The following is a 25,185-nucleotide window of genomic DNA, read 5'->3' on the forward strand; positions in this document are numbered from 1 at the left end:
CATTAGGAGGAAGTTCTTCACAATGAGAGTGGTGAAACACTGGAATAGGTTGCCTAGGGATGTGGTTGAGGCCCCATTCCTGGAGACATTCAAGATCAGACTTAATGTGGCCCTGGAGAGCCTGCTGACTGCAGGCAGGTTAGACTAGATGAGCTTTGAGGGTCCCTTCCAACCTGATGCAGTCTGTGAATGAGAAAGGTACACTGGTGCCTTCATAAAGCTGCTCCAAGGACAAGGAGCCTGAGTTGCTCCATGGCATTTCAAGAGAAGGCTTTACAGCTCCACCACAGACTCCAGTATGACTGACCACTGACCCATGCAATACTGGACAGCTAAGCACACTGAAGAGTTACTGACCTTCTGCAAGAAACCTAACTGTGCATCAACAGACTGCTGTGGTTACCTCAGTCAGGGAAGGTGGTGTTGATGAGGAGTCAAATATTTCCCTGAGCAGTAACAGGGTCCATTAGGACACAATTTAATGGACTATGAAAAGACAGCTGTGGCAACTTCTAGGGCCTGCCTTCTGGCCACTGGCTTGGGAAAGGCTGTTTTTTCTAAGGGAGATCAATGGACTGTTGGGATGTAAGCTGTGTCTATCCATTCAGCAGCACAGCAGTGCTCAATTCCCCAAGTATGGAGCTCATGTAAACAGCTACGCATCTGTTTTAAGAAGCACCACGATGAAGAAACCCAGACCAAGAGGCAGGAGGGGAGGAGTACACAGCCAAAGTATCTTTATTAAGATCTGCAGAGCTGCTCACAATCTGTTTTTCCAGGATGTTTGCTTCAGTCATGTAATTGCTTGCAGACCCTCTGCTTTCTAAAAATGCCTTTGCAAAAATCCAGCCTACATTGTCTTCACTTTTTTTCTACTGATTAGATGAGACCTTCAAACAGCACTGAACTAGGTGACCTGGCATTACCCAATGCTGACCACTCAGCAGACTTCTCTTGATCTTATTTCAGGTGAAGATGTAATGTAGAAAACAGCCTTTTAAAAGCTTTCCAAACAATTTCCAAAGGAATAAATGTGTTAGATACACTTATTCTAAGTGATTCAGGCAGCTCTAGTAGAAAGCATGTCATAAAAATTCCTGCATTGACTAAAAGCCTACACATTTCATCCAGGCCAGGGAAACAGTTTCCTAAAAAAGATGAGTTGAAGATAAGATGCAAGAAACTTGAAGTTGTGGTGGCATCAAACTCCTTTTGCTCCCAGGTCTGGAAGTCAGATAACTGAGACTGAAGCTGCCAGCCAAGAAGCACACTCTGCTACAGGAGGAATGCTTAAAGCAGCAAAATCCCAAATGACTGAACTTGGATTTCTCTTGGGAAGAGCTTATAAAAATCATCCCACACACACACTTCCTGAAGTATCATTATGTGTTCATGTGCCACAGCCTGTTATAAGAAAAGGAAAAATTACATTTTTTTAACCAACACACTATGAACACACCCCAAAAGTTCTCTCCTCCAGTTTTAGCATCCAGACACCAGAGTAGCACCAAATGCTACTACACCAGAGATGCTTTGAAAGTGTAATACACAAAGGAGAAGCACTTCTGCCTGTAGCTGTCACGCTACTGTCAAAACAAGGCACGAGTGGACATGTTTGCAAGTCACATGGATGAGCATTATTCATATAGCACAGAAACAGATATGCTTAATTATTCATCAGTTCAGGAGGGGTCTAAAAAGGTGATACATAAGTGGTGGGCAGATCACATGCAGTGTGCAGAGAGGAAGAAATAAAGGACAGGCCAGCTCCTCTTCGCTTCCAGGCTTATAACCCTGGCAGTGCTGTCTTATGAGATTTAGGGCATATGAAGAAACTAAATCCAAACAGTGGCACAGAGAATAGCTCAGATAGTTAAGCAAGTCTTACTTATTTCTGGCTGTTTGAATGGACTTCTCTCTTTACCTTGACCCACAATTACACTAAGATAGCAATTTCATGGTATAACTTTGTGGTTTGACCCCTCAAATTGAGGATGTTCTCAGTTACTCCAGCATCTCACACAACACCACAGCTGGCAAAAGTAGTGCCCTGAGCTGGACCACTGGAATAATTTAATATTTCTGCTGTTCATGGAATCATTCCAGCATGGAGAGGCCTCTGGAGATCAAGTCCAACTCCCCCACCGAAGTAGGATCACCTAGGGCAGGTCGCACACAGGTCCAGTGCTCTGGCACAGTTACAGACCTTCCTCCCACTCTCACATGTTATGTTTCACCTGCCAAGACACACATGCACCTCAACTACACCATTTTAAGCTAAGCTTATTTTTTTTAAACATGCAGGTTTAAGCAGCACTTAAATTTCTTCTAATTAAGAGGAACAAACAATTTGTTAGTCCACATAAGCTGGCATGTCATTAGATACAACACATATCCTATCAGCTAGGAGAGAGCAAAAGTATGTACACTGCTCAAAACCCTTTTCCAGCCCAGCTTAGGAGACAACAAGCCTTATCCACAGTCCAACTCATCTCTTTCAGCCCTGCACTACATCTGGCCGTTGCTGCATCTTGCCCAATACTTAACAACACACATAAGGAAATCCTATAAATGGACAAAGAAGGATCAGCTGCCCAAAGACGATGTTTATCCCCTTTCCAGTCAGATAAAGGTTGATTTGTGGTTTGAAGGCTTATCCTGCAACCTTATACAGTCTGGTTTTGAACACAGCTCAAAAATCTGACTGAAAAAGAAAAAAATCCAATCCCATAATACACCAAGTAGAACACAAAAGCAGAACTCCCTGTGATCAAATCAAGCCTTTCAGTCATTATTTAATACTTCCTTCTTCCTGTATTTTCAAACGATGGCCCAACTGACCTTCCCTGAAGCAAAGATATGTTTTATTATTTCCATGATGACCCCTTGGAACTTTAAGGTCTCCATCCTACTTGTTCTCACTTTGTACAGAAGCTTGATAGCTTTTAATCACACTCTGGTTGCTCCTGATTTTGCCACACAGGAATTTGGGAGAGCATGACGAGATCAGATAGACGAGACATTCATTTGCTCTTGCAAGCAAAGAAGAGAGAAGCAGCAAGCTATGCTTCAGTCCCCATGTGACACCAGACTGAACTGTGCTGATGGATCCAGTCCCAGGCAACCAACAACAGAACAAAGGGGGACAGCCTCAAGTTGTGCCAGGAGAGGTAGAGGCTTGATATTAGAAAGTTCTTCACAGAGAGAGTGATTGGCATTGGAATGGACTGCCCAGGGAGGTGGTGGAGTCGTCATCCCTGGAGGTGTTCAAGAAAAGACTGAATGAGGCACTTGCTGCCATGGTCTGGTTGACTGGACAGGGCTGTGTGATAGGTTGGACTGGATGACCTTGGAGGTCTCTTCCAACCTGGTTGATTCTACGACTCTAAATAAAAATCCCAGGACAACATGCAAGGGGGAAAAAAGCAAGTGGCTTCAAGCATGAACACGTGAAGCTACAAAAAATCACTGCACATTAGCATTCATACCAGAGTACACTCAGGAGAAAAAAAAATATCAGCTATTTAGCAGATCCTCAAGGAGGAAGAAAACAAAATATGAGCTCTGTAATTCTGTGGCCATGTACCACTTACATTTTCATATGCCTAAGCTATAATTATGCAAATTATTAAATAAAATTATTTCCTGGAACCAGGACTGAAGATTAGAAAGGAAAATGACTGCTTTAGTAATGTGGTTTTTTGAGATTGAGGAAGAGGTGGACATACTTATATGGCAGTTGGTTGTACCTGCTCAGCTAGCATTCCAAATGGGAATGACTGAGAAAGCTACTTGTGGCTTCTTCTAGTTGTCACTCCAACTGTACTGGTCCAGAAAGAGATTCTGATTTTTCTCAAACACAAACAAACAAAAAAACCCCACACAAACAGAAAAAAAAAACCAAAAAACAACCCAACCAAAAAACCCTTTGTCCAGTTCTGGGCTCCTCAATTCAAGAGAGATGTTGAGATACTGGAACATGTCTAGAGAAGGGGGATGAAGCTGGTGAAGGGCCTGGAGCACAGCCCTGTGAGGAGAGGCTGAGGGAGCTGGGGGTGTGCAGCCTGCAGAAGAGGAGGCTCAGGGCAGACCTTACTGCTGCCTACAACTAACTGAAGGGAGGTTGTAGGCATGTGGGGGCTGGTCTCTTCTGCCAGGCAATCTGCAACAGAACGAGGGGACACAGTCTCAAGTTGTGCCAGGGGAAATAGAGGGTGGATGTTAGGAGGAAGTTGTTGGCAGAGAGAGTGATTGACATTGGAATGGGCTGCCCAGGGAGGTGGTGGAGTCCTGGAGGTGTTCAAGAAAAGCCTGGATGGGGCACTTAGTGCCATGGTCTGGTTGACTGGACAGAGTGATAGGTTGGACTGGATGATCTTGGAGGTCTCTTCCAACCTGACTGTATGATTCTATAAAAATTTCTCCATGCACTGCAGCTGTTAACTAAATAAACCCATGACTTTATTTCCACTATCACCACAATGCCATTTCCATGGCACTAGCAGCAGAGTCAGTTAAGAATCAACAATATTCTGCAGTGGAATAAGTAGCTATGAGAAAAACCCACCACACTCCCAACAAAAACTAAACCTACTCCTAGTAGCCTATTTCTCTTTGGGTGTTCAACCATAAATTATATTCATAGATAAAATTTCACATGCACTTTCCTTCTCTTAAAAGGTAAACTTTTCACTTTGTGCTCTGTGATGGGTCACACTGTCACAGATGATGCTGGAGAAGAGATACACAGTGGGCACAGCAGCCACATGGCAAATGTTCAGCAAGATTTACACAGTTGGACAGGTTTCCACACTCCATACACACTTTTTCAAAGTGACAATGAAACAATGGAAGTTGTCTCAGCTTTAGAAGAGCAGCTACTAAGTCATTCATATACCTCCCATGAACCAATAAAGAGTTTGTTCACTGCATATAAATAACCTGTAAAGGGGTTTTTACAGGACATGCATAATGGGTCCCAAAAGGCTGGCAGTAAAGAGAATAAAGTCAAACCAGCAGCAGCATAAAGAGTGGCAAAATGTTACTGCTGGCTTATAAAACACTCCTGTGAATCACTGCTTGGTTTCCATCTGCAGATCAACATTAACTAAGCACTTATGTGCTCCCCTGTAAAAATCAGCCAGCAGAAAGCATTAAGCAATTCCCTTCTGAACAGCACAAGCCCAGCCACAAGCACTCACCAGCTCAAGTGGCAGATCATGAAGGGTGATAGCTTCAGTGAAGCAGCACCACCAAGACTCATCTGCTCCACAAAGAGTTTGTATTTGCTTTTCCTCTCCCTCTCCTCAAATCTGGTCAGCTAAAGCCTATCACCACCCAGCTTCCATGAAAACCAACGTCCCAAACAGTTGCATCGCATGGCACAGATACGGTAACCAACTGAACACTCTTTGGTAGCTGGTTACCTGCTGCTGTGTTAGACACAATGTTCTCGTAGCCATCACCTCACACACTGCATTTCCTTTTGCCACTGAAACACTGAGAGAGATAAGAAAGCCCAAACTCAAACTGGAGCTATTCACATGTGAAGACTGCTGGTTTGTTTACTGACACTTGAAATACAAGAACATTTAATTCCAGGCAACCATCTGATCAGATGCACCTGAAGAACAAATATTGGGCTTCTTGTCCAGCATGCAACTTCACAGCAGGTTAGTCATGCATTTCATTTATGGGGTGTATCTTCAAGATAGGAGAGATTTTCATTAAAGAAGAAAGATTGCACAAATACACCCCAGACTCCTTTGCTGCAGAACATTATCAAAAAGGCCTTTCAGGGCACTGTTCACAGTCCTGTGATTTTGGGCTTTCATTTCAGAAAACAAAGAAGCTGTATCAGGTCTCTTCATTTAGTATTTAATGAGGTATCCAGAGCTTGCAGCCAAACACCCATTTAGCAAAAAGGAGGTTTTAATGGTCTAAAACCACAATGAAAACTATGCAGTCAGACTGTGGAATGGGAATCAGCACCTGAAGGAATTCATTACAACCACTTGCCATTACAGTTAGCAACATCCCCCATTCCCCAAAACTAAGTTCAAAGCCTGCATGCACCAAAAAGTGGAAACACAGAATTACAAGAAACAAGAAAGGTTTCTGGCTCAGTTTCTTTTGTCTCCATCAAAGCCACTGCTCTACCCCACCACAGAAAGGCTGCAGGGTTGGGGTTGCTCCCTCCTAGGTGTAGATAACTAACATGGGGGGTTGTTGGGGGATTTTTGTGGTTGTTGGGGGTGTTTTTTGAACTGTACAGGAATTACAGGCAGATCCTATGTGTATCCATTTGTGGTCATGAAGGGAATTTCTCAGCAGAAGAGCTGACAAGGCAACCTTTAGATATTCTGCTCCATTCTGAGCAGTGTATACAGATCATGTAGAAGCTGATACACAAAAAGTTAACAGTAATAATCAGCACACAGATAAAAGTAAGCACAGTACAACTTGGAGCCTTGGCCTCTACCACAGAGAGTACAGGAAGAACAATAAGTGAATCAAAGGCCACAGAGATAGCTGTCAGCACTTCACTGGGAGAAGGAACGTCACTGGGGCCAAGTTAATCTAAACAAAAGGTGCAGGTTCCATTGCCATTTTTAGAACATTTGTGGCTACTGACAAGCAGAAGCAGTCCAAGAGAAGCAGGGAGAAGACATTATCTTTCTAATGTCTACAACGCTGGGTGATACTCTAGTTCCTGCATGAACACCTGGGCTGTTTTGGACGTGCAGCAAGGAAATTTTGTATGGAAGTAGACATGAAGTAGCAGTTTCTTCTCTGATTTTGAAGGGGAGGCTGACAGAAGACCTCAATGGTATCTACAACTACCTACATGAAAGTTGTAGTAAGGTGGGGTTGGTCTGTTTTCCTTAGTATCAAGTGAGAGAATGAGAGGAAATGGTCTCATTGTGCCAGGGGACGTTTAGAATCATGCAAGCAACCAGGTTGGAAGAGACCTCCAAGGTCATCCAGTCCAACCTATCACCCAGCCCCGTCCAATCAACTAGGCCATGGCACCAAGGTTGGACATTAGGAAAAAATCCTTTCTTGCAAGAGTTGTCAGGCATTGGAATAGGCTGCCCAGGGAGGTGGTGGGGTCGTGATCCCTGGAGGTGCTTCAGCTGAGAGTAACATTTTCAGAACACATTGTTTTCTAGTAGTCCCTACTTCACATTAGAGAGCTTCAGATGCCAAAGAAAAATCTTAACACTGAATGTTTAAGGGGTGTAGTGCCTCCTGGTGCAAGTCATCATTTCTTAAACAAGAGTTTATTGCTTGTTTCATGCTTCAGGAGGCACTGATCAAGGTACTGAGCTATTTAAGAACTGTTTATGTCCAGACAAAAAAAGTAGTTGCTACACACAGTACTGCAGCTGCTCTGACAAATGTGAGTGCTGAGCTGTTATATTTTTCAGTTTTCACAGAGTAAACAAGGATGTCCCTGTCAACCCCACTCTCCTCTGATGAATGTGGCTGGCCCATCTTCATCCTCTTGAAGTCTGTGGAAGCATAGCAGCAAAGAATGTATCCTTATCTTATATGCTTAGGTCAGCTCTTGTCTCCAAGAGGAGGGGAAGAGGGAAGAACAACGAAGAATTTAAGTCAAAAGAGCAAAATTACATAGTCCAAAATTTCTAGAGGAGCAGTTATCCCTTGTCAAATATTCAAGCCACAAAAAGCCTAAATTTTAATTCCTCTTCAGAAAGAAGGGAGGGATACAAGACAGTTTTTCTCTTTGGCTCAGAGACTCAGGTAAGAATGGCACAAATGAACAAGTTTAAACTGCAAAAGAATTTCACTTACTACAGAGAGAAAATTAACATAATGAGCATAAATTGTACTCAGTGCACAGATAAAAGTGTGTCTCGCTTAACTCATCATCAGGGTACCTGAAAAAAAATCTGGGTTTAAAGCACACTAAGAAATAACAAATGCTGAGTGTTTGAGTCTTCATTCCTTCCCCAACTCCATGCCCAAGGTCCTCCCTGGTGGCACTCCCAGTGACCCTCAGGTTGAACTTTTCCCTTTCACTGTCAAGTCCATGTAATCCTAAAAATTGTTCCAGGTACCTTACCCTTCATACACTACAAAGAAGCAAAACACTTGGCTATTGCTGTTCAGTCTTCAAGGAAAAGTACTTTCTGGTAGCTGCAACTGGAAACAACCTATACCATAGCAGAACAGAACTGCTGCTCTGCTGCTGCCTAGCATACATGGACAGGCCAGCCAGCAGTGATCACTGGGAATCACAAGGGCCTCAAATCCTTCCTCCACTGCTTTTTTACACCAGTGTCTCATAGGGAAAGTTAAGGTGGCACAACTGTGCAGCAGCACTCAGGCTGCCCCTGCTTCCATATCAGCCAACATCTAAACTAGCTTAACTCCTACCTGAATTTTCCCTTCTAAGTGTGGCCATCCTCAAAGCAACTTAAATCAAAATTAAGTAGTAGCTAGGAACTGACAGAATTATGCAATGTAACTGTGACTGTAGCAGAGCTGCTAGCAGGTAGTTTGGAGATGTATATACAGAGACTCACACAATCCTTTAGGTTGCAAGAGATTTTTAAGATTGAGTCCAATTGTTAACAACGCCAAGTCCACCACTAAACCATGTCCCTAAGCACCACATCTGCCATAACAGAGCAGCTTGGAAAGGTCAAGGCAGCTTGGCAAAGCTCATTGTCAGTATCAAGGGTCTCAGGCAAAGAGCTGAGCTGTATTTGCACAGGTCTCTACATCAAGTGTAGTAAATAATTATGTGGCAGGTCACTCAGGGCCCACAGCTAAGAGATAAATATGAATGCAGAAAATATAGATGCAGCTGGGCAGGCTTTTGCTATTCCAAGAAAAGTCATTCCTGGAGCTGTTCACTGCCTCTGTGTGCTCAGAGCAGTGCTCCCTCACCACCATGCAATTACTCATGCACAGCCTCTCTGTTTGCTTTCAACAAGAAACTAAAGTTGAATTAATCTTTGCTATAAAAGCAAGCAAATTTTCCACCTGTCACATTAAACCTCAGTTACAAAAAATACAACACAACTCCATCATCTAACTTTTCATAAGTGCTTTTCCCAGTGAAGAAGGTAAATAGCTAACTGAAGGCAACTTTGCTCTTGCAGGGGGAGGGGGTTGGACAAGATGACCTTTGAGGGTCCCTTCCAATCCAGTGCAATCTGTGAAAAACATTTGAGTGGCTACTAATCAAGATTAGTTGCACAGCCATTTAGCCTAGAGTTGTTCTAGAAAACATGCAGAGAGAACTAAAACCCAGCAGGGAAACAAACTGCCTGCAGGTCAGAAGAGCCACAGGATTTTCTTCCATGAAAAAAAAATTAATGAAAAAGGTATTTTTGTTAATCAGGAAAAGTATCAATGTGTAGCTTATCTCAGATACCTACTCCATGCTGCAAATCCCAGAACTGAGTAACTGACTGGCAATGCCTCAGATCCGTTTCTAGGCAATGTTGTTTTCATGGAGAATTCCATTTTGAGAACATCTTCATCCCCATGCTTTAGTGGCATGAAAATATTCACAACTGCTACCGGCACGGGGAAGGAGACCCTGGAGATCTTGAAGAATTTGGAAACAGTCTAACAAAGCAACTGAAGGGCAGATTTAAAATATGCAGATGAAGCATTTCAGCAGAAACATTTCAAAGCAAACAGCTGAGATGGTATTTGTGCATTATCTGCATCGAGTTTGAGTCTACGAAATGAGTCTGCAGAGGTTCGTGTATCAGCAAGGATCAGTTTCAGGAAAGACCAAGCAGGACAGAAACTACAAGCAAGTGGCCTTGCTAAACACCCTTCAAGAGCTCTATACAAAGCACTGATTGTTCACAGTCCTTAGCAAACAGTTCATGTATCAGGTGACTCAATAGCTTTCAGCACAGTGCCTCCAATTCGAGCAGCAAACAGTACAGAGGGTTAACACCTTTTGTGCTAGTATCAAACATTTTGGCTTGTTGCATGGTTAGTCATCAGTGAGCCAATGAGAATTTAACAATAATCGCTGTACACATGCTGCAGCTCTGAAACATACAAGATGTTCTCAGTGTAAAAGGGCATCCAGTGCTTGGGAAGCCTGTAGGTGAGGCTTTATCCAGTCATTTCATAGACTAGAATCATAGAATCAGTCAGGGTTGGAAGGGACCACAAGGATCAACCAGTTCCAACCCCCCTGCCATGGGTAGGGACACCCTACCCTAGATCAGGCTGGCCACAGCCTCATCCAGCCTGGCCTTAAACACCTCCAGGGATGAGGCCTCAACCACCTCCCTGGGCAACCTATTCCAGGCTCTCACCACTCTCATGCTGAACAACTTCCTCCTCACATCCACTCTGAATCTCCCCACCTCCAGCTTTGTTCCATTCCACCTAGTCCTGGCACTCCCTGACAGCCTTAAAAAGTCCCTCCCCAGCTTTTTTGTATGCCCCCTTCAGATACTGGAAGGCCACAATAAGGTCACCCGGGAGCCTCCTCTTCTCCAGCCTGCACAGCCCAAACTCTTTCAGTCTGTGCTCACAGCAGAGCTGCTGCAGCCCTCTGAGCATCCTCGCGGGCCTTTTCTGGACACGCTCCAGCATCTCCACATCCCTCTTGTAATAGGGGCTCCAGAACTTTTCCCTACACCCCACTCAACAGCTGCTTCATATCTTGGAATCTTCATCATTAACTCCTCCTTTAAATAAAAATATAATCTTGTGCTTCTTTAAAAAGGAACTCTTTTGTTTTGGTTGTCACCTCCATCACAAAGAGCTCTCATAAATGTTAAAAGATAAAGAAGCTTTATCATTTTCTGTTATGCTAGTCAGAGAATTCAAAAGAAGTCAACATGAAGTGTCCAGTTCAATAACACAAGACAAGACAATGCCTCCTCCAAAAGATTACCTGGGAGATATGGTTGATGGAGGACTCCATCCTCCGTAGCTGGGATGCTTGGATGTCCAGCAGTTGTAACACATTGTTGGCCAGTGCATTGATTTGATACGCAACGCTGGCTAGAGATTGAGTTGTGTAGGCTTTGGTCTCTTCTAATGCTTTCCTTTTATCTGGAGCCTGTAAAGAAAAAGAACAAGATGTTTGCTGAAGGCCAGGCACAAAAAATACAATCTGTATTCAGAAGAAACTGAAATCCATTTAAAAAAAAATCCTCCATTATAAGAGCAGATTGACAATTCAAGAAGTGTTTAACCAAAATGAACACACCAAGAACCAGTTCAGTCAGTAGAACACCCAACACCAACATGACTTGCTGAAGTTGAGTTTCTAAAGCCCGTTCAAGCCTTCATTTCCCAGAAAACCTCCCATTTCCCACCAACACTGACATGCAGCCTTTGCCCTCTCCGAGGGCACACAGCCCATGCCAAAGGCAGAAGAATATTTTCCCACAGCTGGGTGTTTCCTACTGCACATGCCACCTACAGAGCCAACCCTCCCACGGTCACATATCAGAATGGTGTGCAGAGAGGGCTCCTGCAAGCAGGAGTACTCCTGACGTTTCCCCTCCTCACATAAAATCCCTTGATAGATAAGAGAAATCATCACTGACCGAGAACATACATTTTGAGGTGTCAAGAGCAAAGAAAAAAAGGCAAAGAAAGGGTCACTTTCCCTCTGAAATCACACCTTGCCAAGTCAGAGTCCTCAGCCCATCCCGAGGCATTGCTCTGTAGTCAGAAGACAGGTTACTATCCAAGTCATCAACTGCTTACATGACTTGAATCACAAAGACGAAGCAGGTCCCTTCTTATGGGTAGACTGGGAGGTACCAACCCCACCTCCACATTGAAAACACAGTGCAGCCCACTCTGAAGTGCTCTCTGTACCACAGCCTGGGAGCTGGCAGTGGAGGCCATCTACTTCAGCTGTTACTCAAACTGGCAGTCACTGCAGACCGCAGTTCTCCAGCATTCTCCTTTGTCCTCTTTGCAGGAAAGGTGCAGCACACAAGGAAGGATCTCAGTGCACGATGACTCACTACTAACATAGTTTCTTCCTCATTTTATTTATTTGTGGAATAGTCAGTTGATCTCAGCAACCAAAAGGAAAGGTTTATATTAATAGCCCCCTCCAAGTAGACTTGTATTTTTTACTGTTAATTTGAGTAACACTCAGCATACATTGTATGCAACTCTTACCATATAAAGCACAAAGTAAGAAACAAAGAAATGCCCTTTGCATTCAACAGAGCCTTGTATTTTGCAGATTCACAGATTGCATCAGGTTGGAAGGGATCAAAGCTCATCTGGTGATGTTATTGTTTTACCAACAGTCCTTGATATATATATGAAAGTGAGTGGCCTTTAGTAGACAAGTGAATATTCTTCAAATGTAGAACATCACAGCTTTTGAAGTTTCCCTCTTAGAGTAAGCTCCCACCTGTATCCCCAGTTCACCCCTAATGATGTTACTATGGTGAAACTGCAGTCTGAAATTGCTTTCACATAGCCAAGCTTTTAGTATTAAACTCCTCTCCTAGATACACATAACAAGATAGTCAAACTTGCATGGCATTCCACACTGCACAGCCTGTGTTTTTGTCAAGTGCAAAACACCACAAAGCATCCTTTCAAACTTCACATAATTACTATAGCCAAGTCAGAACTGCACCCCAGCAGTTGCCACAGTAAAGAGAGTAGAATCTTATTTACCAGTTCTCCAGCTCAGTCACACATCAAGGCCAAAGGATGCGGAGCCTGTCCATCACTCAGCAGCTGATCTTTACAAGCTGCAGGCAGACCAATTTCATTTCTGCTCTCCAAAGCACCACCCACGCAGTCACATCCCTGCGACAGTGTCTGTGCAATGCTCAAACCATCTGCCCACCCGGCTTTCTCTCTCTCAGCCCGTTCCCACCACCTTCTAGTTCATACAGCACACAACCACATGTCAAGCTTCCTCTTGAAAATCCCCTCAGCTTACAGGGCAAAGCGTCTTTGGAACGCAGGCTTGCTGCTGCAAGTGTGCTGGTCCATACCCTCACTGCCTCTTCTCCAATCTCTGCTTTCTCTTTTTCCACTGGCTTCGCTTGAAACTCCCTGTAAGGCAAGTGCCCCACCACAAGAACTGGCTCTATTTGACAAAGGTCAGGAGGCAGCTCATCAGATAACACCCAAATGGTTGCCCCTTCTCTATAGTTCCTGCAGCTTGTTAGACTGCTTTGTAAACACAGCATCATGGCAGATGTTTTGGCTCCACTGATAGATAGTCTATCAGTTACATCTGACAGGAAAGCCTAACTGGCAAGTCACAGCAGCAAGTGCCACAAGTTCCTATATTCTGAAGAACTTTCAGGTGCCAAGCATGACCTGGAAGCCACCCAAGATCTAAACAGATTGTAGCCATTACTAGCAAGTGCTTAGCAGGGAGCATTCATGCGTCTCTCATCACAGCTATAGCCTTAAAAGATACTTCTAATTCCAGAGTGGCAGAGGGAACTAAACTTAAACATTTATAAGCAGAGGTTGCTTATGCTATGTGTGCCATCCAGGTAAGGACAGTCATGAATCACACATGTCAGCTGTCTCCTGGAACGGGCTTTCTGTGCTTATGCCATCAGAAGTCTCTCTGGGATGTATTAGGGTGGCTTCTACTTCAAGGGGATGATGCACTGAGTATTTACCAATATCAACAGAGCTGCAGTAGGCCTGGTATTTACCTGCCTACAGGTTGCAGACTGTTCCTCACTGACCAGCACCTTACTAACCCAACTGCAAAGTGAAACAAGCCATAAAGAGAGGCAGTTCAGAAGCTGAAGTTCAATCTTTGCCCAATGCACCAGCACAAGAGATATCCTCCCACAGCACCACAGGTGAGACTTCAGAGAGTTACAGCACACTTCCTTCACCATAGTATGTTCCAGATCATCAGTATTCAGCCACCATCAGTATTCTTTCCACTGCAGCCACCTGCTTTGCCATGCATACCACTACCAGCAACAACAGCCGTGGGGAAGTTTTAAAGGAAGCATTTACGTGGGGACAAGGAACAGGAAGAGACTTTGTACAAGCACAGCCTGATAAATCATCAGGGCAAACCTAGCCTCCAAATGAAGGGGAGCTAAAGCTAAGCCCCCCCCATGTTCCAGAGCACAGCTACAATTCTGCAGCACAAAAGATACACGCAGCAGAAAAAACGTTAACGTTTTTACTGAAGTGATTCGCTGTCACTTGTCATCTTCTTGTTCTTTCCTATCATTCCTGAATTTGGGGGCATGAGGGTGGGGTGCATAAAAGCTCAAGATTTTCGTTTCCCAATATCTTGCAAGCTATTAATAGCAATGTATTGCAGTCAGTGGACATGTCCAGCTCCTGTCCAAGACCTTCTCTCCAGGGGACTGGCAGCAAGTCCTCCACTGACAGTGAAAATGAGAAATAGCACAGACTATCCAACACACCTCTCTCTACACATACAGTGAAAAGTGGTGTCAAATAGAAGCATCCAACATCTCAACCACTTAATAACTGGCTCTTTCAGGAGTATGAAGGAATTTAGAGACAAGGGGGAGCACAGAATGATGTCTATCCATTCAGAAGGGTTCTAAAACCTGAGATCACTCTCACTACAGCAAGTCCCAAGCTAACACCAGGATGATGACAGTCTTGCAAGTGCATTCAGTCAAAAGTAATTCTTCCTATCTACTGAGGCAGAAATCCTCCATAAGCACGGACAGGCTAGCACCTACAATTCAACTCAGGTGAACTTCCTTCCAGCATCCACGACAAAAAGGCCCATTGGTACGGAATAATGCCATGGCTGGAGGGTTTCTCCGAGATAAGATGCAGTAGCTCAGCCCTATCAAATGTAGAGGAACTGGCAGAACTTGAAATCTCTTCTCCTCAGGTAAAGACCTTGCACAATCAAGCTGGCATTCATTCAAGGCACCAGAGGATAAGGTGATCACCACCACAGCGAGAAGCACACCACAGCCCATAAGCACGACTCCAGTCTCTCTATTTTTAGAAAGATTATCTTGGCAAAGATCAGTGACTGGTCAGGTATTCCATCTCTGAAGGGACAGAGCACATACCAAGTGATTGTAATTTAGCAAACACACAGGGCAAGGTAACAAGCACCGCCTGTAATTCACAGGCTCTGCTGCAGACAGGCCCTTCCCCCAAATCCTGTACATGCAAAACAATCAGCTAGAAGCAAATCCTTCATTTCCATCAATAATATTCCCCTGACCAGTCCTGAATAGCTTCGATAGCAAATTAGCATTTCTATGGGCCAAGACCAATTTAGCCAATCTGCCCCTGCATCCCGCAGATCTCCTTACTTGAAAGTTGCTTTTCATTCTGTTGATTAACTGCAAAAAGAAGAGTCTCAGTTTTTCCAATCATTATCTCTTCTGAGGACAGTAGAGGGAGGAAAGTTTCATCCTTATGGGAAAAAGCTCATTCCAAAGGATGGTAAGGAGCATGCACATATCACATATACACAAACATATACTTCACGATGGTAAGAGGGTGTTAGGTCTTGATAATAAAACCACACAAGACATGTTCATTGGTATTTAACTTGTCCAGATATAGTGATGAAGGTCATCATCACATCCCAGCCCATTCTCACCTATGTATACACATCTGAAATGAAGCTACCACAAACTACCTTCCCCTCATATATGCTTAAACTAAGCCAAGTCCATGAGATGCAGCACTCACGATGCTGACACAGACTTTAATAGAGCTGTGAAGGAGAGCAGAAGCAGCCTAAAAAAACATGGGGGTTATAAAATAGTAAATAACTTTAAAAACCCCCAAACTTTGGAATTCCTTTTAAATCCAGGCTGCCAACATTCTAGCAAGAAGGGGATCTGTCCAATAGGAGTGCAATTTACAGAGCAATGCAGACTCTGACAGATGGAGCCTGGGAAGATTCGTGCCAGCTGCTCTGTTAGCAGCATTTTCTGCCCAATGCAGCAAAGAGTGGTCATGCTGGCTCTGGACTAAATCATTCCCTTCAATAAAATAAATAATGATAACAAATATTATGGGAAACAGCACTTTCTGTTCTCCTGACAAATCCAACAGAAGAGATGCCACAGTAAACATATATGCTGGCACAATACATTGTTAATGTCAGTTGTTATAGCCTGGGTATAACACCAAAATAGCACAGCACAGTACCCTGAACCAAAATGACAGAAGCAGACATGCCCATGTGCCATTTTCACCCAACCCTTGAACACCGAATTAGTAAGACTTCCAACACTGTATATGCAGCAAACATAAGAAATTTGGTCTGAATTATTTTCTGTATGTTCCATGATTTATACCACAAGAGTCCCAGAACAGAAACCACAGCTTCCATTCCTCTAAAGCTCTGCATGATATTAGCATGTACAGTGGCTACAGAATTACACCCCTAGCTTTCTTGCAGCGCCTATGATTTGCCTTGTGACACCAGGGATAGGACAAGATGAGTTTTGAGGGTTCCTTCCAACCCAATGCAATTATAAAAAAGCTCCTTCAGAGCTCACATGAGATAGGCTCTGACATCACAGACATCAGCATGAGCTTCAAATACAAACCAAAGCCACCCTCAGACTGTTAGCTAGGAAAAGAAACTCTTGGCACTTCTATAGCAGTTTCACTTCCTCAGGACTCAAACCTACCCAAGGCTTTGGAGCATATGATTATTTCAGCACATCAGACAGAAGATAAAAGGGAATTAGAAAACTTACATTCCGTTTATTTCCTTATGAACTATCTCTCAAATATTGATCTTCTGTTCTCTCTCTGTAATAGGCCTTGAAATTAAAATGGCTTTCTGTTTATTCTCTTAAGTGCCAGCACCCACCCACAGATTTTAAGCTCATGTAGCAAGGACATGTTCACTGATAAGTCAGAGAGCTATTTTTCATGGAAATAGGAAGCAGATATTTCAGCATTTATCAGTTACTTTAATATCCCTCTAACTGGAAGTAACCTAGCTGGAGTGAAACATCAGATCTGGGTAGATTTACGTGTCATGCAAGCCTTCAAATCAAGGCTTCAAGAGAAACCTGTTTTGGGGCAAAGCTCTTCAGCTCATACTGTGTGAAGAATTCCCTTTTCATAATATCAATAACATGGTTCCTTCTATGGATTTTATTTACCTCTTCTGTTTACTCTCAAGGATTCCTGAGTGCCTACAGTCAGAAGTTGTTTATCTCTATTTTGACAAATCAAACTCAAGGAATAAGCCCAAAATCCTATGATAAATAATTTTTATCTGAAGACAAGCAAAAGCTAAAATTGGATGACCTTTTATATATGAGCTTCCAAGGCTACCTTTATTTCCAGGTCCTCATTCTCAAGCCCTCCTAGGCAAGCCTGGAACCATACCAGACTGCAAGACTAAGACACCAAGACTGAGCAGGAAGGATCAAGTGAGCGTCACTTCAGCATGCCCTGGTATGCCAAAAGTGCTCTGAACCCATACAACAGGGTAACTTCAACTGCTGCTTGCAAAACAGCTGCACACTGAACATTGGCATCTGCAGAAGGGTTGTTCCAAAAGCAAGCAGGCTCAAAGACATGCTCTACATCCCAACACATTTCTTCAGTTTAAGATGTCAGAGATACTGCAGGACAACAAAGCAGGGAGGGAAGCGGGAAAGGAAAGCATGGAAAATCATTAGCAGGTCTGTTCAGCTCCAGATAGAATCTCAAGGCACTAAAACGTAGAGCCAAGAGTTACACAGGCCTTCTGACATCCAGCACATGTCTAGACTGCAAGCATTCCTAATTCAAGAAGAGATCTCCTGTGCAAGAAAGTCATTTTTGACACAGCTGGTGCCCAGATTTTGCAGTTCAGGCAGTTTTCAAAGTCACGGTAATTTTTAAGACAAAGAAAACAAGGGCCATTGCAGGGTCAAATTCTCTCCTCATCCTTTGCAGCACTACACTGCTTGACCACTTAGTGCCATGAAGATGAATATACTCTGTCTAGCAGGAAACCATCCAAGGGCTTGCATGTACATCACAAGGCTGGTGCAATGCACTTGGACCAGAAACCAGTGGATCCCCTGCAGTTTTATAGCGGCTTGCTTCCCAGCACAAGGCCTGCTCTCACATAGCATGCAGGCTACACAGGATCCCATGGTGATAAGTCATGGAGTGCAATACAAGAACTGATTGTTTTCACAAGAACTTGCACGTAAGCGGAGAACCACAGAATCATCCAGGTTGGAAGAGATCTCCAAGATCATCCAGTCCAACCTAGCACCCAGCCCAACAGAACAAGGGGACACAGTCTCAAGTTGTGGCAGGGGAGGTATAGGCTGGATGTTAGGAGGAAGTACTTGACAGAGAAAGTGATTGGCATTGGAATGGGCTGCCCAGGAAGTGGTGGAGTCACCATCCTTGGAGGTGTTCAAGGAAAGACTGGATGGGGCACTAAGTGCCACGGTCTAGTTGATTGGACAGGGCTGGGTGCTAGGTTGGACTGGATGACCTTGGAGGTCTCTTCCAGCCTGGATGATTCTATGATTCTATCTAGCCTGCAATCAGCTTGACAGGTTAAGTGGCCTTGCTAAAACCACAGAGGAGCTCTCTTCAAAGAAAACAGCCAGTTGACAACAGGAACATGAGTAGATGTAAACAAACCCAGGACTGGAACAATTCTATTTCAGAAGCCTTAGTTTAAAACAGTAAGAAGTGGCTGTGTCAGCAGCAGCAAAAAAGAACTACAAAAATTATACCCAAAATGTATGCTCTCCATTTAACCCAAGAATACAGAGCATTACATGTAAATGAAACCCTGCATGGACAGGGGGGTGGAAAAGCAGAGACTTTTTATGCAAAAGCATCCTACATACTGTAGGTACATCCAAAACAAAACTGGAGAGTGGTCTTTTTACCACCTCCCCTCCCAACCAGCTCTTAGAAGAACTGCTTTTTCAGCTTCCCATCTTAATTTTCTCAAAGCAAATTGGAAGGAAAAAGTCTACCTTTTCTATTCAACAACTACAGAAATTCATTTTCCCAGTCACAAAAGGGGAATTTTCACTTCACCATGAATGGCAGCATCTTTATACTTCATGATGACACATTTTCCCTAACTTTCACAGTGGTTAGCTTGTATTTAGCCACTTTTTTGAGGAGGCAAGAAGCTCAAATAGGTATCTTTTGCTCATGATTTATGTTCTCTATTTGCATAACTCCTTCACAACTGCTCTATTAAACACCTCTTCCCCTCCAAGGGCAATTTTAAAAAGCCTCCTGCTTTATGAGACTGACAAGCATGACTCACAGTGCTCCCCACATTCATTCCCCCAGGCCCCGTGGGATGCTATACAGCCAATAAGTACCTGCTTCAGTTCATACTCCCCCACTCCCAGTGCTGCTCCAGCAACCCCTTACAGCAAGCTGGGAAGAAAAGTGAGGCTACTTCTCTAGCTGTGTGCTTTAGGTAGAAAGCAAACAGTAACCATATTTGCTTTCAATGTTGTCTTTCTACCACTTCACAGCAAGACAGAGTGGCTGAAGATATGCAGACAGTGAAGGAGGATTACACAGCCCTCCTGTGCTTTTACTCCTACCAGAAACTTGGGAGATGCTCAAAAATCCTCAACTTGTTTTACAATCAATTTCTAAACCATTTCCGTTCTCTACTAGCAAGGCAGAAAGTTATTAAACAGATTATTCTTTATTAACTCTTAAGACCTTTCTAGGCCTGAAGAACACACTCAAATCCCCAACTTGTCCCACATTCAAGACCAAACCCAGCAACTCTTCTCCCCTCAGCAGAGGGATAGCAGCCCACAGGTACCATATCCCTGCACACTTGGCTTCTGCTCCCAGTGCAGAAGCCTCTCTCACAATGACATCTCCCTTGGTCTCTGAACGGTCAACATTCACTGCGGAGCACTGACAGGAGCTGATTTTACAGTTCTTCATGAACAGGAGGTTTTCAAAAGAGGCAACACGTGCTAGACAGCTTTCCACTGACTGTCATACTTCTCTGTGGTTTAAGGGACAGACTGCCCAAATGAAAAACTCATCTAGAAATGACACAGTCACCACTTGGGTGATATAGGACTGCACGAGGCCAAGCTTCAACTACACCTAAGGCAACAGCAATTTTATCTAACATCCAAAGCTAAAGACACCATATAAATGAGATACAAAATCTGTTACCATCTGAGACATGTACTTGCAATGCTCCCAGACAAGTCTCAGGACTACTGCAGCAACCAGATCATTTCAGTGCTGGGAGAGCATATGGTTGCTGCAGTGAGAAACACACCCACGGTATTTGAAGAGAGCCCTGGTAGAGCCAAGCACTTCCAAACCAGAGACACATTTTATCTAATGCAGCCAAAGCCAGGAGTTTGCATCACAGAAAAAACAGCTCCTCCCAGAGATTTAGACATCCTGTAACTCAGCCAGCAAATCAGAAGTTGAATGATCCCCAGCCAGGTCTCCAAGGATCTGCCCCACGTAAATGCATTTAGCAAGCATATCTCTATTTGTTAGTCCGATGCTCTCTGGACCTTGACTGAAGTATCATCCAGGCCACCTGCCATAAGGCCACACACAGGGAGTCCTGGAAGCTAGAACTGTATTTTATGAAAAGCCTTTAGGACCAGGTCCTGCTCTGCTTTGTGCATATACTACCAGTAATGGATGTTAACAGAGTATCATTTCCCCTGACACATCCACCTTACCCTAACTGTTAGGAGATCCAAAGCCCTGCAAGGGAAGAAGTTTTATTAAGCCCTTTCTACTCCTTGGTCTCAGAGTAACATGAGGAGTCGCTTCCTGAACAAGACAGAGTTTTTTATGAAGGAAAAGCCTGGCCACAAATATCTGAGAAGCCTCCCAAGAGTTTTGCTGGTAGACAGAATCATGTCAGTGCCACTGCACACCACATCTCGCCAGCTGTCTTCCATTTCCCTTTATCCTGCTCATCCTGGCTTCCTCAGGTGCTTACAGACCACTTCACAACCAAGACCTTTGTCTCAACACTGTGCCAGTAAAGATAATCTAAAAAAAAATGAAGTATAAATAAATGTCTCCAGTAACTGCAGGTTTCAAATTATTCAAACCTAGCCTAGTAGAAGCTGTTTTTTCTGAAAGGCATCATGAAAAACAGCTGCATAATTTAAGCTGCAAGGCAGTAAAATATGCAGTTAAATAATAGAAAGAGATTAATTAAAGGAAATAGGCAAGGGAAAAGAGGTTTTCAGATGAGACCTGAAATGAGACTGAAAGTCAATGAGGTAGACAGCAAGCATGTGAGTCTGTTTCAGAGGCAGAAGCTGTGATGAGAGCATTCTGGCATCAACAGTAGCAAAAGAAAACCCACAGTATTTGGCAGTAGAAGATTGAGACAACAGGTCTAGGGAAAAGCCTACAGCAAGCAGATAGGAGACTTCAACAGCAAGAGGGAAATCAGCAGCAAATCCACATTAAGATCACAGATCAGGAGAAGCACCTGTAAAGAGAGAAATGTTGCCACCAGTAACATTTAGTGCTGTTACAGTGACTAACGTTAAGTGTTGGAATGTGAAAAGACAAGCCACGGTATGGCAGGCATTCTGCAGCTCCTTAAATGTTACTGCAGCAGTCTGATGCAGCTGCCTGGACACTTTGCTCTTCTCTTGCCTCTCTTTTACGCAGACATTTTCCTATCTTAGGCTCCAGAAAACACGGATTTATTGCATGGGGACCATAGCTCGGATATTAATCTGCAGCACACCTGCTACAATGAAGTCAAATAAGATGCTCAGCTTGACAATGCCTGCTGCAGGACAAATACGGATTGGCAGATTTGCTGAGCCCAAAATACAACAAGGAGATCAGGGGATGAAAGTGAAGATATGCATCTGGTGAAAGATTGGCCAGAAAAAAAGCTAACCAAACCTCCCCCAGTGCTCACCTGGTAAAGTATAGCTTAGAGAAAACACCATTATGTGAAAACACTGGTGTGGAAGCAGCCAGAAGAGTCTACACTTCAACTCTTTTCAAAAAGCTGTTATGGTTCAAGTAGGAAACAAACAATTTTTTTTTCCCCCTTGGAACTATTTATAACTTCAAGCCCACCCATCAAGAACATTATGTTCAACTCCAAAGATGTCAAACCAACACTTGTTTTAGTAAGCCTCTTCTGCATGGGTTCTGAGGCCTCCTGCTTTCTTAACAGAAGTAGGAACAGTACCACATTTTATCCCTAGTTATCTTTGAGGTCATAGTAGATGGCAGAACTTCTTCCCCAGGAGCTCTTTAACTGCTCACCACTACAGCGTCAGAGCCTCCTTGCAACATTGAGCAGCCTGCTCACTCCTTGATTTCTGCTACAGAAAGAGTAGAGAGAGTTGATTATTTTGGGCTCACTCTTTAAAAAAAGAGGAGAGGAAGGAAGAGGGAGAGAGGCCACTACCACAAATATAGCTGCTATCTTAACATAAGGAACATAAGAAAGCTGCATCTCATTGCAGAAGACAATATTTACAGTTCTTGCAGAATACTGCATGGTGGCAGAAGATACACACATCATATGCAACTGTTAGGAAGAGACTGTTGTAGGAGAGGCCTAAATTCAGAGCCTTTTTCAGTCTGCCAAACTTAGCACTTACTACTAAACATATTTAATCTGGAATCTTTAATATTTAGGAATGTTTAAATCACCTTTCAAGAAGTCAGAGTTCCTCAGAGTAATAGATGTTTGTTTTGTCAGGTTAGCCAGCAGGTTGGTGGCCAGTTCCATCTCATCTTAGTACAGATTGGTGAATTTTGCAAGTTGTATCTGAAAGTGCTGCACCCATAGAATCATAGAACCAACCAGGTTGGAAGAGTCCTCCAAGATCATTCAGTCCAACCTAGCTCCCAGCCCTATCCCATCAACTAGACCATGGCACTAAGTGCCTCATCCAGTCTTTTTTTAAAGACTTCCAGAGATGGTGACCACCTCCCTGGGCAGCCCATTCCAATGCCAACCACTCTCTCTGTCAAGAACTTCCTCTCCAACATCCAGCCTATACCATGTTTCCCTCCAAGCTGAAATTGTCATGCAGGGCTCCCCAGCTCTCCTTATCTTGTAAGATTTCAGCATCATAGCATCAAATCCACACTCTGCAAAGCACGCATGGCTCCTCTTAACTGCATTAAGGGCTCACATGAGTAATGAGTAACACTGTTTGCACAGTCTCAAGCAAATGTGGCATCTACACTCATATTAATTAACTCAAGGAAAGAAAAAAATAAAACCCAAACAGAACACATTCCCTCTAATACCAAGAGAAGTAGTTCTGAGTTCTGCTTTCATGTGCTGTGCAATAAATGGATTCCCTAAAGCCACACCTGTAAGAAGTGCTGGATCTTTTACTTCATTAGCCCTAGGCAGATGAAACACCTGACAGGCCCCCACAGTGTCAGAAGGACCTGCTGGCAGGCTGGAGGTGCAGGAGGAAAGGCACCTGTCCATACTGCCTGATTACAGAGCTCTGTTCAGCAGTACATCCTAACCAATTCTCCACAGCTCTGCGGTCTTGGCCTCCAAGGGCTCTATGCAAGTTTGGAGCTGTAAAAGGTTATTTCCACAACCCACAAGAGACATCAAGTCTGTCTCTGTGGTATCTGCCTCACCAGCACAAGGTCAGGAAAAGGGAGGAACCACACCGAGGCACCGTATCTACTATGACAAATTCGGCAGTTACTTCCCTTTACTTAGGGGTGGAGGGGAGGATGGCTATGACCATGCCCACTCATCTCCCTTCACCAGTGCTCAGATCTAGGGGTGGGGGTGGAAGGACAACATCAAAGGAGCACTATTCTCAGTATTAGAGAGAGCAAAAATGCTCAGATAATTATGAACAAGCCTGGACACTAACTGAGGGCCCACAAGTCATTTCCTACCGGGTAACAACAAATGAAAACCACAACATGGCACTTTCTTAGTTACTAATTGAGACCAAACACAAGCACAGAGACAGCAAGATATCTTCTCATGCCTCAGGGATGCCTTGCTACAGCAGAACTGGCACTTTGTCCACACATCTGCCACTCTGCTGTCTGCAGATAAGAAAGATTTCAGTCACCAGAACTGCCAAACACAGATTGCTTTCACTAAAGAGTGATAGCTTCTCCTGTGTTCACCAAGACAGAGACCCACCAACATGCAGGCAGAGTACTATGAGCATTATGTAACTCCAGAAGTTTGAAGAGAGGGAAAAAAAATAGAATCTCAAGGTTCTTATAAAAGGAGATATGCAAAACTCTTTGAAGTAATTGCTGCTAATGAGGTCAGTGGTGGTTTCAGGTGGATATTTTCCCCAGGGATTCATTGCAGAGTCTCTGTGGACACTGCCTCTGCTTTTCTGCAGATAGATGCTTTTTTGCCGAGGCCATTTGGAGAGACATAGGGTGAGAGGGGGAACCCTTGTGCACAGCACTGCACATCCAGACAATCAGGTTCTGTTCCCAAATCCAACAGCATGTCCCTACATGACCTTCCACAAGTCAGTTATAAATTCTATGCCTCCATTTATGCTTCTGTAAAATCAAGACAGCTCAAAATACTAAAAGGAAGACAGTGGGAAACTGCATCATTTTTTTCCCTTCAGAGGCTGGGGGGGTTTGTTGTTAAAGTTGGATCATTAGCAGAGAACTAACATTAACAGGAACTTTGCCCTCAAAGGCACAACACTTCCTTCTTGTACACAGCCTGCTCCTGTACTCTTACCTTCGGTACAACAAGGACTCCACTTTATGAGCCCTCCTTAAGCCCCTTCTCTTCACTGTCACATTAAACATACTGCAACAGGCTCCTAGAGGGAGGTTAGCCATGGCCAGTTTCACATCATACTCTTCTCTCCACCTTCCAAGGATTCCGCAGGGCTGGGCACAGCAAGAAAGGATCACACTTAATATATACTGACAACAGACAACCTGCAAGCTTCTTCCTTCCAACACAGTGGGGAGCGGATGGTGCTTTCTTTGTGGAAGAAGTCTGCACCTGTAAAAGCTTATGGCAATCCACTTTGCTCCGCATAATTAAGCCAGCACAGTGCCGACATAATCATCTGTTGAAAAATACCAAAAGAAAATTGGAGGAGGAAGAGCAGTTGACATCTTGCTGGCTTCTTAAACCAAATGTACCAAAAATAATGGAGGTATTTCCAATTTGGAAAAGCTGGTGTTGGATCAGCCACCTCCTCTGGACACAAACCAGGCGTACAG

At 43.8% G+C, this 25,185-nt stretch overlaps 1 protein-coding gene across 10 annotated transcripts in view; it reads right to left on the bottom strand.

The window, feature by feature from the left end:
* Positions 1 to 25,185, bottom strand: part of ABI1 (abl interactor 1) — a 72,244-nt gene that overhangs the window by 41,045 nt on the left and 6,014 nt on the right. For all 10 annotated transcript variants that reach the window (XM_064162738.1, XM_064162737.1, XM_064162746.1 and 7 more), the window contains exon 2: positions 10,907 to 11,074. In XM_064162738.1, the coding sequence (XP_064018808.1) occupies positions 10,907 to 11,074 (168 nt within the window). The remainder of the gene's footprint in view (positions 1 to 10,906; positions 11,075 to 25,185) is intronic.

The sequence above is a fragment of the Pogoniulus pusillus genome, chromosome 23 (assembly GCF_015220805.1).
Source record: "Pogoniulus pusillus isolate bPogPus1 chromosome 23, bPogPus1.pri, whole genome shotgun sequence".
NCBI lineage: Eukaryota > Metazoa > Chordata > Aves > Piciformes > Lybiidae > Pogoniulus > Pogoniulus pusillus.